The sequence below is a fragment of the Paralichthys olivaceus genome, chromosome 4 (assembly GCF_024713975.1).
Source record: "Paralichthys olivaceus isolate ysfri-2021 chromosome 4, ASM2471397v2, whole genome shotgun sequence".
NCBI classification, from domain to species: Eukaryota; Metazoa; Chordata; class Actinopteri; order Pleuronectiformes; family Paralichthyidae; genus Paralichthys; species Paralichthys olivaceus.
Window position 1 is genome coordinate 11599011 of NC_091096.1, and position 13720 is coordinate 11612730.

The 13720-nt window shown below is 41.1% G+C and overlaps 1 protein-coding gene across 2 annotated transcripts in view; it reads right to left on the reverse strand.

Annotated features, from left to right (window-relative positions):
• unc5ca (unc-5 netrin receptor Ca) overlaps nucleotides 1-13720 on the reverse strand; it is a 185569-nt gene that overhangs the window by 64464 nt on the left and 107385 nt on the right. For both annotated transcript variants that reach the window (XM_020101086.2, XM_020101085.2), the window contains exon 4: nucleotides 1821-1924. In XM_020101086.2, coding sequence (XP_019956645.1) covers nucleotides 1821-1924 — 104 coding nt within the window. The remainder of the gene's footprint in view (nucleotides 1-1820; nucleotides 1925-13720) is intronic.

Below are 13720 nucleotides of genomic sequence, written 5' to 3' on the forward strand. Positions count from 1 at the left end.
AATGGAAAATACCAAATTGAACAGACTGGTAAAAATAGCTCAGAGTGTCCGTGTACTGGTGTGTCTATGTGCGTGCACATTTGGAGTGTGAGTGTGTTTGTGTTCAAACAGGTGTCAAAATAAAACGCAGTAAGAAAGCTGATAAGGCAGGAGCGGTAATGAGCAATCCTCCACAGGCCTCCATGTTAGTGGATGAAAGGCTCCTGCTGTACAACTGATGTCACAATTCAACCAGTTTATTTACTTCCCCCCCAAAAAAAGAAAGAGATTTATTGATTTATAGAAGCCAGAGAACAGGTTAAGATCCCTCTGTTATTCCCCACCACTCTTTCTTCTGTCTCATTCTGCCACACTTGCCCCCCCCCCCCCCCCCCACACACACACACACACACACACACACACACACACACACACACACACACACTCACACACACACACTGTCCCTCACTTTATATGCTGGTCCATCGGAGTGCCTCCCTCTCTGTCTCGCCTCCACCCCTCTGCTTCCCCTCTCAGGGGAGCCGTGTACTTAAGGTGCAATTGAAAACAACTATCAAACCCTAAGGAGGTAAACCTGATTTAGAGACACCTTATCCGGTAGCGCAGGCTCCTCCGAGCGCTGTGCTGCTGCCGCTGCTCCTGTTCCCCCCGTTGACCGACTAAATGAAATTTTGTCTTTTTATCCATTTGGGTGGGAATGCAGCCAGACGAGTCTGGCAGAGTAAAGATGTGAACTGTAAATGACATTCTGCGCTGTATTTAGGGCCCTGGAGGAGTGGATGTGACACATGTGGCTCCTCTAAAGTGGATGTTTACTATGCGACATGTTCAATGAGTACATACATAAAATTTAAATGTGCTGACAATTTACTTGAGGCGATATCATCTTACATTAAGGTGTGTGGTGTTGTGATATTGTGCATCTGTATATTGTGAGTTAATGATTATTTATTAACTGGTTATACTCCACTCCTGTTCAAATTCTTAGCATATGTGCTAAATCCCAGAACTGAGGTGTCCTTGGGCAAGGCAGGCAAATTATGATCACATTTTCTTGCCTCTTTAACCCCAACTCTACTGACTACTGTTCTTTTTTCGGCCTATAAGCTAATGTAAAGGAGCGCTGCAGTATTTTTCAGTCCTTTGTAGGAAAGCAGGCAAATCCAGGTACGCAGTGAGAGCGAGGAGTGGAAATGTAAAATAACTCGAATATGGACTAAACCTCCGCTGTCACTGAGATTTCTTCGTGAAACTTGTGCTGCATCTTAAATTGGCTCTCTGGGGACATTTAAATCTAAATTTAAAGTTTGGATCAGTGTTACCTCAGCGCAGAAGAGCTTTCAAGCAACTGTCAGTCAGAACAGGATCCAGGCTGTTTTCGCCCTGAGACAATTTTAACACGAACATTGTTGTTCAATGTGAAACGACTGCTTAGATTTCTGTAAATGCTTTTCTATTCATATGATTAAAAAGGCCATTTAAAGAAACCTTTCAAAGGGGTCAGGATAGATTTTTATTCAACTCACCCTTCAATCACAGACTGTGAAAGATTGCATGTTCCCATCAAACCACTCTGTTCTGCTGTCTGCCATCCACAGTTCCAGGCAATTTCAAAAAGTGTCAAATCTATATTAACTGAATTTTCTGTCAAACTTTCAACTTATTTCCACTTCATGATTTTTGGATTTTTAATTCTTTTTTTTAACATCCCCTTCAGTCACTCGCTGGTTTTGTTCCGCTCTAGCAGACCCGTCTCCTAATCTCACATCTACTTTGCCTTCACCTTAGGTGGTGGGGGTTAACGATAATGTTGCACATACCTCAGCAGCTGGTATGCCCTCCGGAGGACGACACTGCAACAGCACCTCCTGCTCCAGAGATACTTCCTTACCCAGGGGTTCCTGTTCAAATGACTTCTTCAAGTCTGAGGAGAGAGACAAGAAATGGAATGACTACTAAAGCACAGGTTATAATGTGTTTTGGCAATTTTGAAAAATGGATTAGTACGTTTAAAACAAACAAGTAATTCTGGTAGGAATGATATACAGTAACTGCACAACATATAGATTTTATAAACGCTTCTTATTGTTCTTATGGTCATATTTTTTAAGAGGTTGTGGAGTCAATCCCATCTGACATTGGGGGCGCCCACTGCACGGCCTTGCAGGTCATTTATCTCCAGCAAAGCTTTACACACACCCCAGCTACATCTTATAATAAAGACCACAAAGACCCTGTACGACGAATCAATCAACCAATCAAACTTTATGCAGGTTAGTGCAGTTCAAAGTGTATGTAAGAGTATAGGAACCTGTTTAAACACCAGGTCTTAGTTCACCTTTTGCAGTAGAAACACTTTGGCCAACATCTCTGCCTTTTAAATCTCTGGAAATCATGTAAAGTTGAGCCTTTTTTCTATACCTGCCATGTTCTGCTGTAGCCACCTCTGCCACGGGATCCATGCTGGATGACTTGTCTTTTGAGTATTGAACTGTTTGAGGGATATTCTCTGTCAGACCCAGAAACTCTCAGAGCAATTACTGTGTTAATTTATTCATTCAGCCTAAGAACCTTTGTATTAAATCATTTAAAACTAGTCCCATCTCTGCTCCTGTGTTCAGTTCTTAGAATCCAGTCACAGTTACAAATCCTAACAGCTGTTATGACGTGGTAGTGAAAAGTTTGCTTTGTTAACTACTAGAAATACTCACGAGAGTGGTGAGCACGGAATCACTGGAGAGGAGCCCTTGAATTTTTAGAGGTAAAATGCATGTGTTCATATTTGTGTATCTCTTATTCTTTCATCTCTAAACCCCAGGAAACATGACGCACAACAGCAACGTCAATAATTACATCCAAAGAGGGAAAAAACTCAACGAGAGGCCGAGGTGTGTGGGTGGCCATTTTGCAAAACATCCTGTGACTCAGCAGCTATGGAGACCATTTTGGAGATGGTGCCATGTCATCGTAAGCCGAGCATCATTACCTAATTTCCACGGCAACGACGACACATGACGCAGTAATTATGGAGTTAGTGGTTGAAGTCAGCCATGCATATGTTGTGCTTTCACTTTAGAGATGTACACAACAAGGGAAAACACTTAGCTGTATATTCTTAGAGTCAACTAATGCTCACACACGGGGGTAGCACGCACACGCACACACACACGCACACACACACACACACACACACAGCTGATCAAGCTATTAAGTGCTTTACCTGCTTCACACACTGAACACAGGCAGCTTTGTTGCACACTTGCCCCTCGATCACTACGCACGATATTTAACCTCGCTCTTGTTCCATATCGGCTTGCCAGAGTTCGGGGATCTCGAGCGGGCCAAAGACAATAAATGATTCACACTAATGGTCCACATGCTGTGATAAATGACAGCATTACAAAGCAGCATGGAATGTACTGCCATTTCCTTTCCTTTCCTTGAATGTTTCAACGAGAGGGCTTAGCTGTATTCATTTTGAAGAGAAAAAAAATGAAAAATTGCTAACAGTAGCAGACTTTAAGACAATTAGCCCCGACATTTAAATAAGAACAACAAGAGATGCGAAAGACAAAGCAAAGAAAAAGAAAGGGGGAGGGGAGTTGTTGGTGGAGAGAAGGCGTGAAATGATGTGAAAGCAAACACAAAAAGAAATGCTTGTGGGTGGATGGATGAAGGGATGGATGGGGGGACAGTTTTGTTTAACCGATCATTACACTGAATAGAAAAATTTCACTGCAAATTTTGTTTCTCTCACTGTCACACAAAGGACGGCATTGTCTTCATTGAGAGCCTCAAAAGAGACAAGTCTTCAGCAGTTCATGTTGAGCAGTGTTTCTTTCACTAGGCTATTTCACCACATTTCTGCCAATCTCCTGTCATGACTTCCCTCCGACACTAATCTTCCATCTTTTAGCATAACCTTGTCCTTCTCTGGCATGACTGATTTTAATTTATAAGATATATAAAAAAAACAGTATTCACAGCTTTTTCTCTTCTCTGCTGCCTCACAGTATGAATGTATCAGTATATTAGCAGCTGAGCTGATGTCAAAATAAGTGTCTGCCACAGAAAAAAAACCGATATAACATAAAATAAACTGTAAATTGAGAGGGCTGGCAGGACTTAACAGGTGACTTTATTTATGGTGCTGGTCACATGGTGTGATGGATTTCTAAAATAAGAACATATGAGCGAGAGAAAGAAAAGCACAAGATATTTATTGGAGGGCAGGTTCGGATTTCTTCTAACTTCTAAGACGACTAATCCCCACAAAGAATTGCACCCCCCTCTTATATCCATTTAGATTCAGCTTCATATTTTCTTTTATAAGTGTCTGTAAGATTAAATCAAGAACTGAAGAGAAATGAGTGTTGGGGCAAAAAAATAAAAAAAGCTGTCCACCCACACTTAACTGGCCAAAGCAGGCAGATGCACACGGTAATACATCTATAATGTGGTGGAGAAAAATCAGTGGGTGTAATTTCTGTATGAATATTTATGACTGCATGTGCATACATGAAAATATAGATTTTTACGAGTTGTGAATGGATGATTAAGCGTCAAACATCACGAATAAAAGTAATGTCAAGTGAGGTTGATGAATAACACATTACAATGTGATGTAAGTATTCTAAAATTATATCTAGTGGTTAAATGGGCATCAATGGCAAAATTCCAATGACACAACTTTAATTTAATTTGGCTCAAAAAGATGAATAAGAAACTTTTTACCTTTGAAAACTACTATTTTAGTTTGTGAAGGGTGGCTGCTGCTACGGACGACACATCCTCTATCCCCTGTCCTTTGGTTTTAAAACCATACAGAAAACTTTCATAAGAGGGCACAGTGTTTGTGTGTCTGTGTGTGTGTGTGTGTGTGTGTGTGTGTGTGTGTGTGTGTGTTTGCGTGCGCTTTATACTTGTGTCCTTTTCCTCCCCTGGCTCCCAGGTGTACTCTTAATCACCTTATCTGTCAGCTGTGGTAGACTATTTGTGGACACACACAGACACAGACATTCACTAGACAGAGCGTTTTTTAAAGCTGAACTGGTCAACTCTGTGAGTCACTCCCTCGGTGTTTCATCAGGACAGTCACCTTACAGTGGCTTTCAGGCAGAAAGGGGCGAGAGTGAGAGAAGGAGAGGTGAAATGGGAGGGGGGGCACGGGAAAGGTAAGGGAAGTCGAGACGGCAGATGGGGGTTTGAAAGATGAGAGGCAGAAAGAGAGGAGGGGAAGGAGAAGTTGGCAGCAAAGCCAGTTACTCTTTCTAAAGCCATTAAGACCAGATGCAACACTGCAAGTTTCTCAAGACGAATGCTTGCTGCTCTGTGAAGCTGGCAGGACTCACCCATGTTTGATATGATGTCATTTTTAAGACATGTTACTGATGACATGTATTGTGATTCACTGAAATTCACATCAAGAAGGCAGAATACATTATTGGAAATAAGTTTCCTTTGTTGTTTTTTTCTAGCAGTCAGGTTTTAAAGTCGTGTTTCAGACTATCAGTGACAACCTGAGCGACAGATGTGACACTGAAGTAGAGTAAAGATCAACAGTGACAACCACTCAGTCAAGTCTCAGTCTGAGAGTCATGCAGCGTCATCACACGGGAACGAAAATCATTATTTCTTAACTTCTGCTCTAAAGGAAAACTTTAAATGTAAATCTTGTGAAAGCTTAAACCTTCAGCTCTAACTGAAAATCATTGCCTAAAATGTTGTTAAATGTGCTTCATCCTTCCAAATGAATCCATTTTCTAAAGCAAATAGTTTTTGCTTAATGTTTCTATCTTTTTTTCAGAGGCTGATAAATAAAGGTTTTAGTCATTTTTTCAGGTTTAAGGTCGTTGATTCTTTTTTAAGGGCACCTTCTACCAACACCACCTGCTGCTCTGCTTTATTAAAGTCGATATTTAATGTCCGCCACAATCAATATAAAACCATTCAATAGAATCTCTTGTCAGTGACTCAAGCTTAGCGCTTTCAAAAGCACCAATCCATCAAACTCGGTGGCCATCAATCTGGTTGTGATTACGTCTCTTTTATCAAGATACCAGTCTCATCGTAAAAGAAAGGGAAGAGATAATATGAGTCTCACTTAGAAACATTTTAAAAGCTGGAACCCGGCCTTCAAAATAAGAATGCAGAATTTAAAATCAGAATTTGTAACCATAAACCACCCTTCTCATCAAAAAATGGAAAATTGGGAGTCCTATACAGGAATTTATGCAATAAAATATTTTGGAGGGAATGCCTTTATAAATTCCCATCTAAAAATGTATTTCAGCTTAATTTAATACTGAAATCCTCCAAAGTTAAGTTATCATGTCTCCACATTGATGTACACGCATCCATAATTGATTCTAAAGGAGATAAGTGTCTGTTGAACAAGAATACACGTTAGTGCTGGAAACTGAGCATCCAAGTCAAATATTATCCAGTTGTGCAAAGAAAGGAAGTTACAGCTTTCGACATGAAGATTCAAGATGCCTGAAACTCACATTTAAAAAGTAATTTCACTGGTTGTTTCAGTTCTTAATACAAAAATCTTCTTGCATAACTCATCATGAAATTGTGGCAGCGTGTTTTCTCCATGGCGAAACACATGCATCATTCACATTTAACTTAAGTAAATACTTATCTGTTGAGCATGAATGAATATGATAGGGCTAGACACCAAGATTCAAAGGGTAACATGTCAGTAGTTTGACATATGTCGTCAAAGACTAATAGAGCTTGTGGGGCAGCAGTGGCTCAGGAGGCTCAGGTGGTAGAGCAGATCGTCCACAAAGCAGAAAGTTGGTTGTTCAATCCCCTGGCACCTCCAGGCTGTCCTTGGGAAGGAATTCCACATAGCCCCTGACGACTGTGCAGTATGTGAATGGTGCGTGATAGAAAAAGCGCAGCGTGTATTACCTCTGTATGAAAGTTTGTGTGAATGAGGGACTGTGGCTTGTGCTGTAAAGAGCTTTGAGAAGTTGATAAAACTAGACAATCGCTACATGAATACAACAAATCAGTTCTTTTGTTGAATTTGATCTCATTGACCCTGGGAAAGACTTGAGGGCTGATTTAGATCAATCTTTCTTACCAGATTGTGTCACTGATGAACTAAAAAGTTTCTGTATGTTACAAAGTAAATATGTTGTATGTAAGTTACAAACCACCAGGATGATGAGCTGCAGACTGCAGAGAGTTTAAAGACAGCTTGATTCCATATGTGTAAACAAGGTGTTTGAGATGATCCTGCTGTCTGCTCTCTAGTGATACACCAATGACAAAGCTTTTAAGATTCCCTGAATTCTCCAGAACGACTCCCCACCTAAACGATGAGGTTTAATTTCATGCAGTATAAATCTAATCATTATCAGATTCCATGTGTGCAGCTATATTGGTTAAGAGAGTTATGTGAGGACACAGTATTGCTGGGGCTGAATGATATCTTCATAATACAGTCAATCCCTGTGGGGGATGACAGCCTGAACAGAGCATGATGGTTCATTATGGGAGTAATCACCCGGAGCTTTAGACCTAAATCCACCACATGGCTACCCACACTACGCACACACACATACGTACATGGGCGGATACTGAGAGACAAAGAGAGAACGGTAGAGACAGAGAGATGTTGACATAGAGATGACAACACACTGATGAGGTGTAGACAAACACAAAAACAAAGAGAGAGACAGAGAGAGAGAGAAAGACAAAACAACCACAATACAAAATGGTAAAATACTCACATTGCGACGAAAAAAACCACAGACCTGCACACAAAACGGCAAATGTGCGAAAAAAACAACCAGCGACACAAGAAGAGAATGAGGGAGTGATTGAGGGACGTGAGGCACATCTTCTTATGCCAGCAGAGTCCACGAACAATTTCCTGGTCTTAATTAGTAAGGGAGATGGTGAAATGAGGAGTTGGCTCTGAGAGTTGATTTCCATAAAGATTGAGAATGAAATTAAAGGAGATTAAAGCAAACTGCTCAGGGGGAATGAACACACACACAGGCACAGAGCGAAATTGGGGGGCTATGAGAGACGTAATTTTGCCAGTTTGGTATAGTGAAGTGTGTGAGACAGTGTGTGTGAAGGGGATGTGGCACTGTGTGCAGGGCAGCAGGGAGCACATATTCACGTCAATGGAAGGTGTGTGTTTCCGCGCATGTGTGCAAATATGTGCCTGAGGGAAATATGTGCACTGGAGAGGAGGAACAGCTGTGTCACATCAATTCACACTGACCCCACTTCACTCCCAAACTGCAGATAACACTATCCAGGTTCAAAAAGAAGCACAGACAAACTCACTGAGCAACTTTTATTTGGAAGAATTACAACAGAGCTGAAAAGTACAGAGGGCAACCTTGTAAAATGTGTTCTTCACTGCAAACTCCTTATATATAAATATAAATATATATGTTAGAGCTGTGTAAGCATCTATTCATGACTCCACTTCTTTCTCTCTTTCTACGCCTCCTCCTCTTCTGCCGCTCAAACTTCTTCCACCGCTCAGCTAAAACTGTTATTATGTTTGTGGTTATATTTTTTTTTTTGCCTCAGGCACCTCAACATAAGCACATTTCAGAGCAATTATCCAAAATGGGTGTCTCTGCCTGCATGCTGCCCATGCCAAATCATAACAGTTTCCCCTGGTGGAGCGGCCTTCAGCAGTAAAGAGCAAAGTGAGATGCGCTTGGGAAGAAGAAAATAGCGAGGAAAGAGCTCTGCTTTAGTCTCAGAGAGGATCATTTGGACATCCAATTTCCCACGCAATGGCAGAGCAATGAAAACAATCAGATCCTCGCCTCAGACAACAAACCAAACGATGTGAGGGATAAAGATAATATTTAATAAACAAACAGGGACATGTAAATTCATTTGTAATTAACACAAATGTATTAACTGATAAAAATCAAGGATGTAAACAATTATGAGGTGAAACAGTTTTGATTTTAGCTCGCCTCTTTCTCATGCTGTATATAAACTGGACAAGGGAGTGTATCCTAACAGTGTTTAATGTTAGTGCTGTACCAGCGTTTGGTCGGGAACTCACTACTTGAGTCTTTGGCCACTCATACAGACAGGCTACCAATGCCAGTGTTACTCAAATACATCAGGAAAATGGAAGAAGTGAACAGAGAGGGTGACCTAAAGTGTCACAGTAATTCTCTCTGTGGTTATACAGGGAGTGATTTTCTCTGAGTGACTTTAAGGGAGTCTCTTTCCACTCAGACCAGTTCTTTCACTGCTCTCTCCACCCTGTCATTTCAACACTTCACAACCTGTGATCATCTCTACACATCAGATGAGGTCTTTCCATCCACAGTGAAGTAAACAACCCCATGCTCTGACATAGCTGTGGCACTCTGGAGTGCAACTCTTATGGCAGATCGTCGTTTCAAAAGAAAAAAATGTTGTTAAGGACCAAAAATGGCAAAAGGACCTGTCTACTATAAAGTACCTGATGGGTAAATTAAGGAGGCATGCTGCTTCACTTTGAGGTAGAGTATTACTTTTCATGTATGGAAATGAATAGTCTTTGTTACTCAGATTCAATCATCTGAAATAATTATATTATTTAAATAAATTGCATGATATTAAAAAAAAATATTATTTATACATATTTGTAATATAAGTATATTTTTCATTCACTTCTATACAACATCTCACATATAGGTGTGATGATATGTTTTTCATTCATAAAATGAACAATCTACATCTGAACTTATTGTTTCAGATACTTATTTTATTCCGTTTATCTTCAGTGGCCTCATGAAAAACCGGGACAACCCTTTCTGCCTCTCTGAGAGCGCACCCTTTATTTCTCTGTAAAACCAATATAATTAATGACGTACAGGAACAAACCTATGGGGGGGGTGTGTGTACATATATTACATAGACATATACATTATATTTTTGTCATAGTTGGATTTGAGAAAGTGACTTAAGTTTCACATCAATAAAACCTGTGCTGCACCTAAAGCAGTCTTAAATCGGGTAAAACGCTCAGTGGCTTAAAGCAATAATTAGCTGTGATAAACACAAAACACACATACAGGTTGTCACTATAAAAATGTTTGTTCAGTAATTGTGACCATCATGACGTCACTCTCAAAGCCAGAAAGCAGGACTCTGTGTTTATCGTGTTCTGCAGCCAGGCACAGACTGTCTTCATATCTGTAATGAATCATATGTTCAATAAGACAAATGCAACTGTTTATTTCATGTCAGATCTTACTTGGACAGTGGTTGTTGTGCCCATTTGGTTTCTGAGCTGCTATGTTTCATACCAGAGAGGCTGGATTACCCTCTGCAGTTGTTTGCAGTTGCTGAGGTAGAAACTCGAGCTGACTGGTTCGACTAAAACTGTTTATTTTTGGCTTGAAAGTTTTTTGGGGGGGTAGGTCTGAGTCTACATACAGATTTGAGCATAAATGAGTGTGTGAGAGTTTGGATTTAATCAAATAAAAATCACAGTTGAGCCTTGTTTTCCCTGGTGTAATTCGTCCATGACTGAAGGAAAACATAAGTGCATGCAGCTCAGACGTTTGCATCATAAACAAAACAGGAGAACTTCACTCACAGACATTTTCCAAATGACACAAGTAGCTGCTCAGGTTGCTGTTTCCCAGAGTGTCTGGACTCATGATTGCTGTGTACACATGTCTCAGTGCACAGTGGCAGAACAAATTGCCATCATCTGAAATGTGTGTGTATATGTGTGTGTGGTATGTGTGTGTGTTAATACTTGTAAATCTGCCTTTGTGAGGACCTGTTTAAGGTCGACACTTTGACTGGTCCTCACAGGAGTTGAGTATATCCTTTGGACCTTTTGATACTGGTGCTAAAGTGATACTTTTTGAATGGTATTTTCCCAACATCCTTTTCTTAAAAAGGTAAAAAACAATGGTCAACAATAAGAGCAGCAAACCGATTGAACCGGTGCCTGATTGTCACCAGATCTCAGAACTGAACCCTACTCATCACATCTTTAAAGGGCTGTTCAGGGTTAGAACTAGGTTTAGGTTAGGTTAAGGTTTAGCTAATTGTTGAAGTTAGGGATTTAGTTGTGATGGTGAAGGTTAGGGAGATAGGGAATGTATTGTGGCAATTAGTGTCTTCACTTAGATAGAAAAACAGTGTGTGTGTGTGTGTGTGTGTGTGTGTGTGTGTGTGTGTGTGTGTGTGTGTGTGTGTGTGTGTGTGTGTGTGTGTGTGTGAGTGCGTGCGCACATGTGACCTTGACATTGTGCTAATCCACCGAAGGAGAAAGACTTGACCCCAGAGCTACAGAGCCAAAGAGCTCGACTGACACTGAATGCACATTTGTGTGTGTGTGTGTCTGTGTTTCCCTTAACCTGGCGTACGTGCCTGCAATGCTGTGCATGGCTGAGCGTGCGAATGTGCGCCTGTGTTTGTCTCACCTGCTTTATAAACTTGAATTAAGCTGCCAGCAGCTCCCATAACTCAGCTAAAGTGCCCTGCTCCAAAAGACCAAAAAATCACTCAGAGATTTAATATCCCTGATTGCGCATGTAACACTTTTACAGCCACAACACTGATTATCATTATGCAGCTACAAACCGCTCTTTAGTTACTGCCTTGAATTGTTAATTCCAGTTATTAAAACAGCCTGAAGATGCCGGAGAATGAGGACGACAGAGGCAGAGACAGAGTGTGAGTGACAGAGTGAAACAATAAGCAAATGGTGAGCAAAGGGACAAAAAAAAGAGGGAGGATACAATGCGAGGGGAAATAAGAAAATGAGTGGGAAGAGGAGATGGGTATGTGGGAGAGAAATGCTGAATTGCTATTGCACGGTGCAGTGGAAAAGACACTTTGCTCAGCAAGCTCGAGCTGCCAGGAAGCATTTTAATCACAACGGCAGATCCAAATAGGAGGCGAAAGCAGGGTAGGTCAGGAGGTTGGGTCGATTTGAAGTAAAAGGTTATCGCAAGAGGGGGCTGAGTGTAATCAGATCTGGTTAAGGGAAAATCACTGTTATACAGAAAGAGAGAATGTGAAGGACGGAGGGACAGACAAAGTCAGAGGGAAAATACACAATGCACGGGAAATCAAAATGAGAGGGATCTGAAGAGAAAGAGAGTGAAGTAAAAGAGGGGCTGGGTCTCTATCATCCCTCTCTCGCCTCATATCTATTGGAGCCTTCAAGATTTCTCAGAGGCATCCTCCATCACCGTCCCTCTACCTCCAGCAGAGGTCTGACGTGTGTGAAATACATGAAAAGTAGTAAAAAATGAGAAAAGATTGGTAGCATGCTTTTAAGATTTATTTAAGTTTAGAAAACTGTTAACGGAACACTATTTAAAAAGTGGGCAGCCCCCTAACAGTTCAAAATATAATAATAAGTTATTATAAAAGGAGGACACAGAAGAGAAGGGATGTGTTATCATGAGCACTGTCACTGCCCCACAGCAAGTAGGTTCTAGTTCATATCCCGAGTCAGCCGGGGACTTCCTGTGCAGAGTTTGCGTGTTCTCTCCGTGTTTGCGAGGGTTTTCTCTGACATGTAGATTGATGATAGATTAATTGGAAACTCTCAATTGACCCTGGGTGAGAATGTGAGTTTGAATGGCTCTGTATGTTGGCCCTGCGTTACTATGGCAACCTGTCCAAGGCAGACCCCACCTATATCCCCCAATGTCAACTCTTGTGGGGGGACTCTTATAGGATAAGCAGGAAGACAATGGATGGATTGGTAAACATTTGTGAATCAGAGCGATAAAGAAATATAAAAAGCGACTGAAGTACGTGCTAAAAGATGGTATTACATGATGATATTGGTGGCTGGTTTACTGTATGTCATGATGTGATGCTACACACACAGACAACATGGCTCTCAGAGCTCACTGTGCATTTCTGTATCAGTTTCATTCACATGCACATGTTTGCCTCCGAGAGCCTGAGGAGCCGGTGTGCGCACACTTGCCTGCATCTGTCTCAGCAGGTATCGGGCGCAAACATTAGCCAGAAACAGCACATTACCCAGCTTTCATTGCACCCCGAGGAGGGCTTGTTCCAGTCGAGGATGTTATTAGCAGGATATTTCTGACTGTGTCACTCTCTCAGCTGATAGACAGAAAAACATCCTGCACATAGTAAAGCAGCAGAGAGGAGTGATGCTTTGTTCTAAATTCAAATGGTCTTTAAAGCTCACAAGCAAAATGAATAGAGACTGCTGCTGTGCTGTTGCCACATTACTATGATCATGCACTGCACTGCAAAGTGCACAGGCTTGACTCTGCTGTGTTTATACAAATGGACTGGTTTATATTTACTATGTTCATATTATCTTGTGCAGGTTTGTTTTAAGTATCATAAAATAAAGTATATATTGTGCATAAACCTACTACGATAAATTAAATACATAAAAGCACATGTTTAAGCCAGTAAGTAAATAAACCAAGCAACAGAGCCCTACACATGTGAAAATATGAAACATATTTACAGCCAAATAAAATAACCTGGAGTGAAAAACATGGGTAAACATGATGGATTTCCCTCTGCAGAACAAATAAGACCAACCTGGGAGAATAACTTCTCCAGGGTGTGCGTCTGTTAGAGTGATCTTGTCTGTTAAAGTTATGAAGAGGATATGTGCAGTTTGGTGTGTTTCTATACTGAAAGGAGTCTATCAAAGCCCCCAGTCGACCTTTTACAAGCTCACTCAGGCAGAGCCACACCGTCAGAA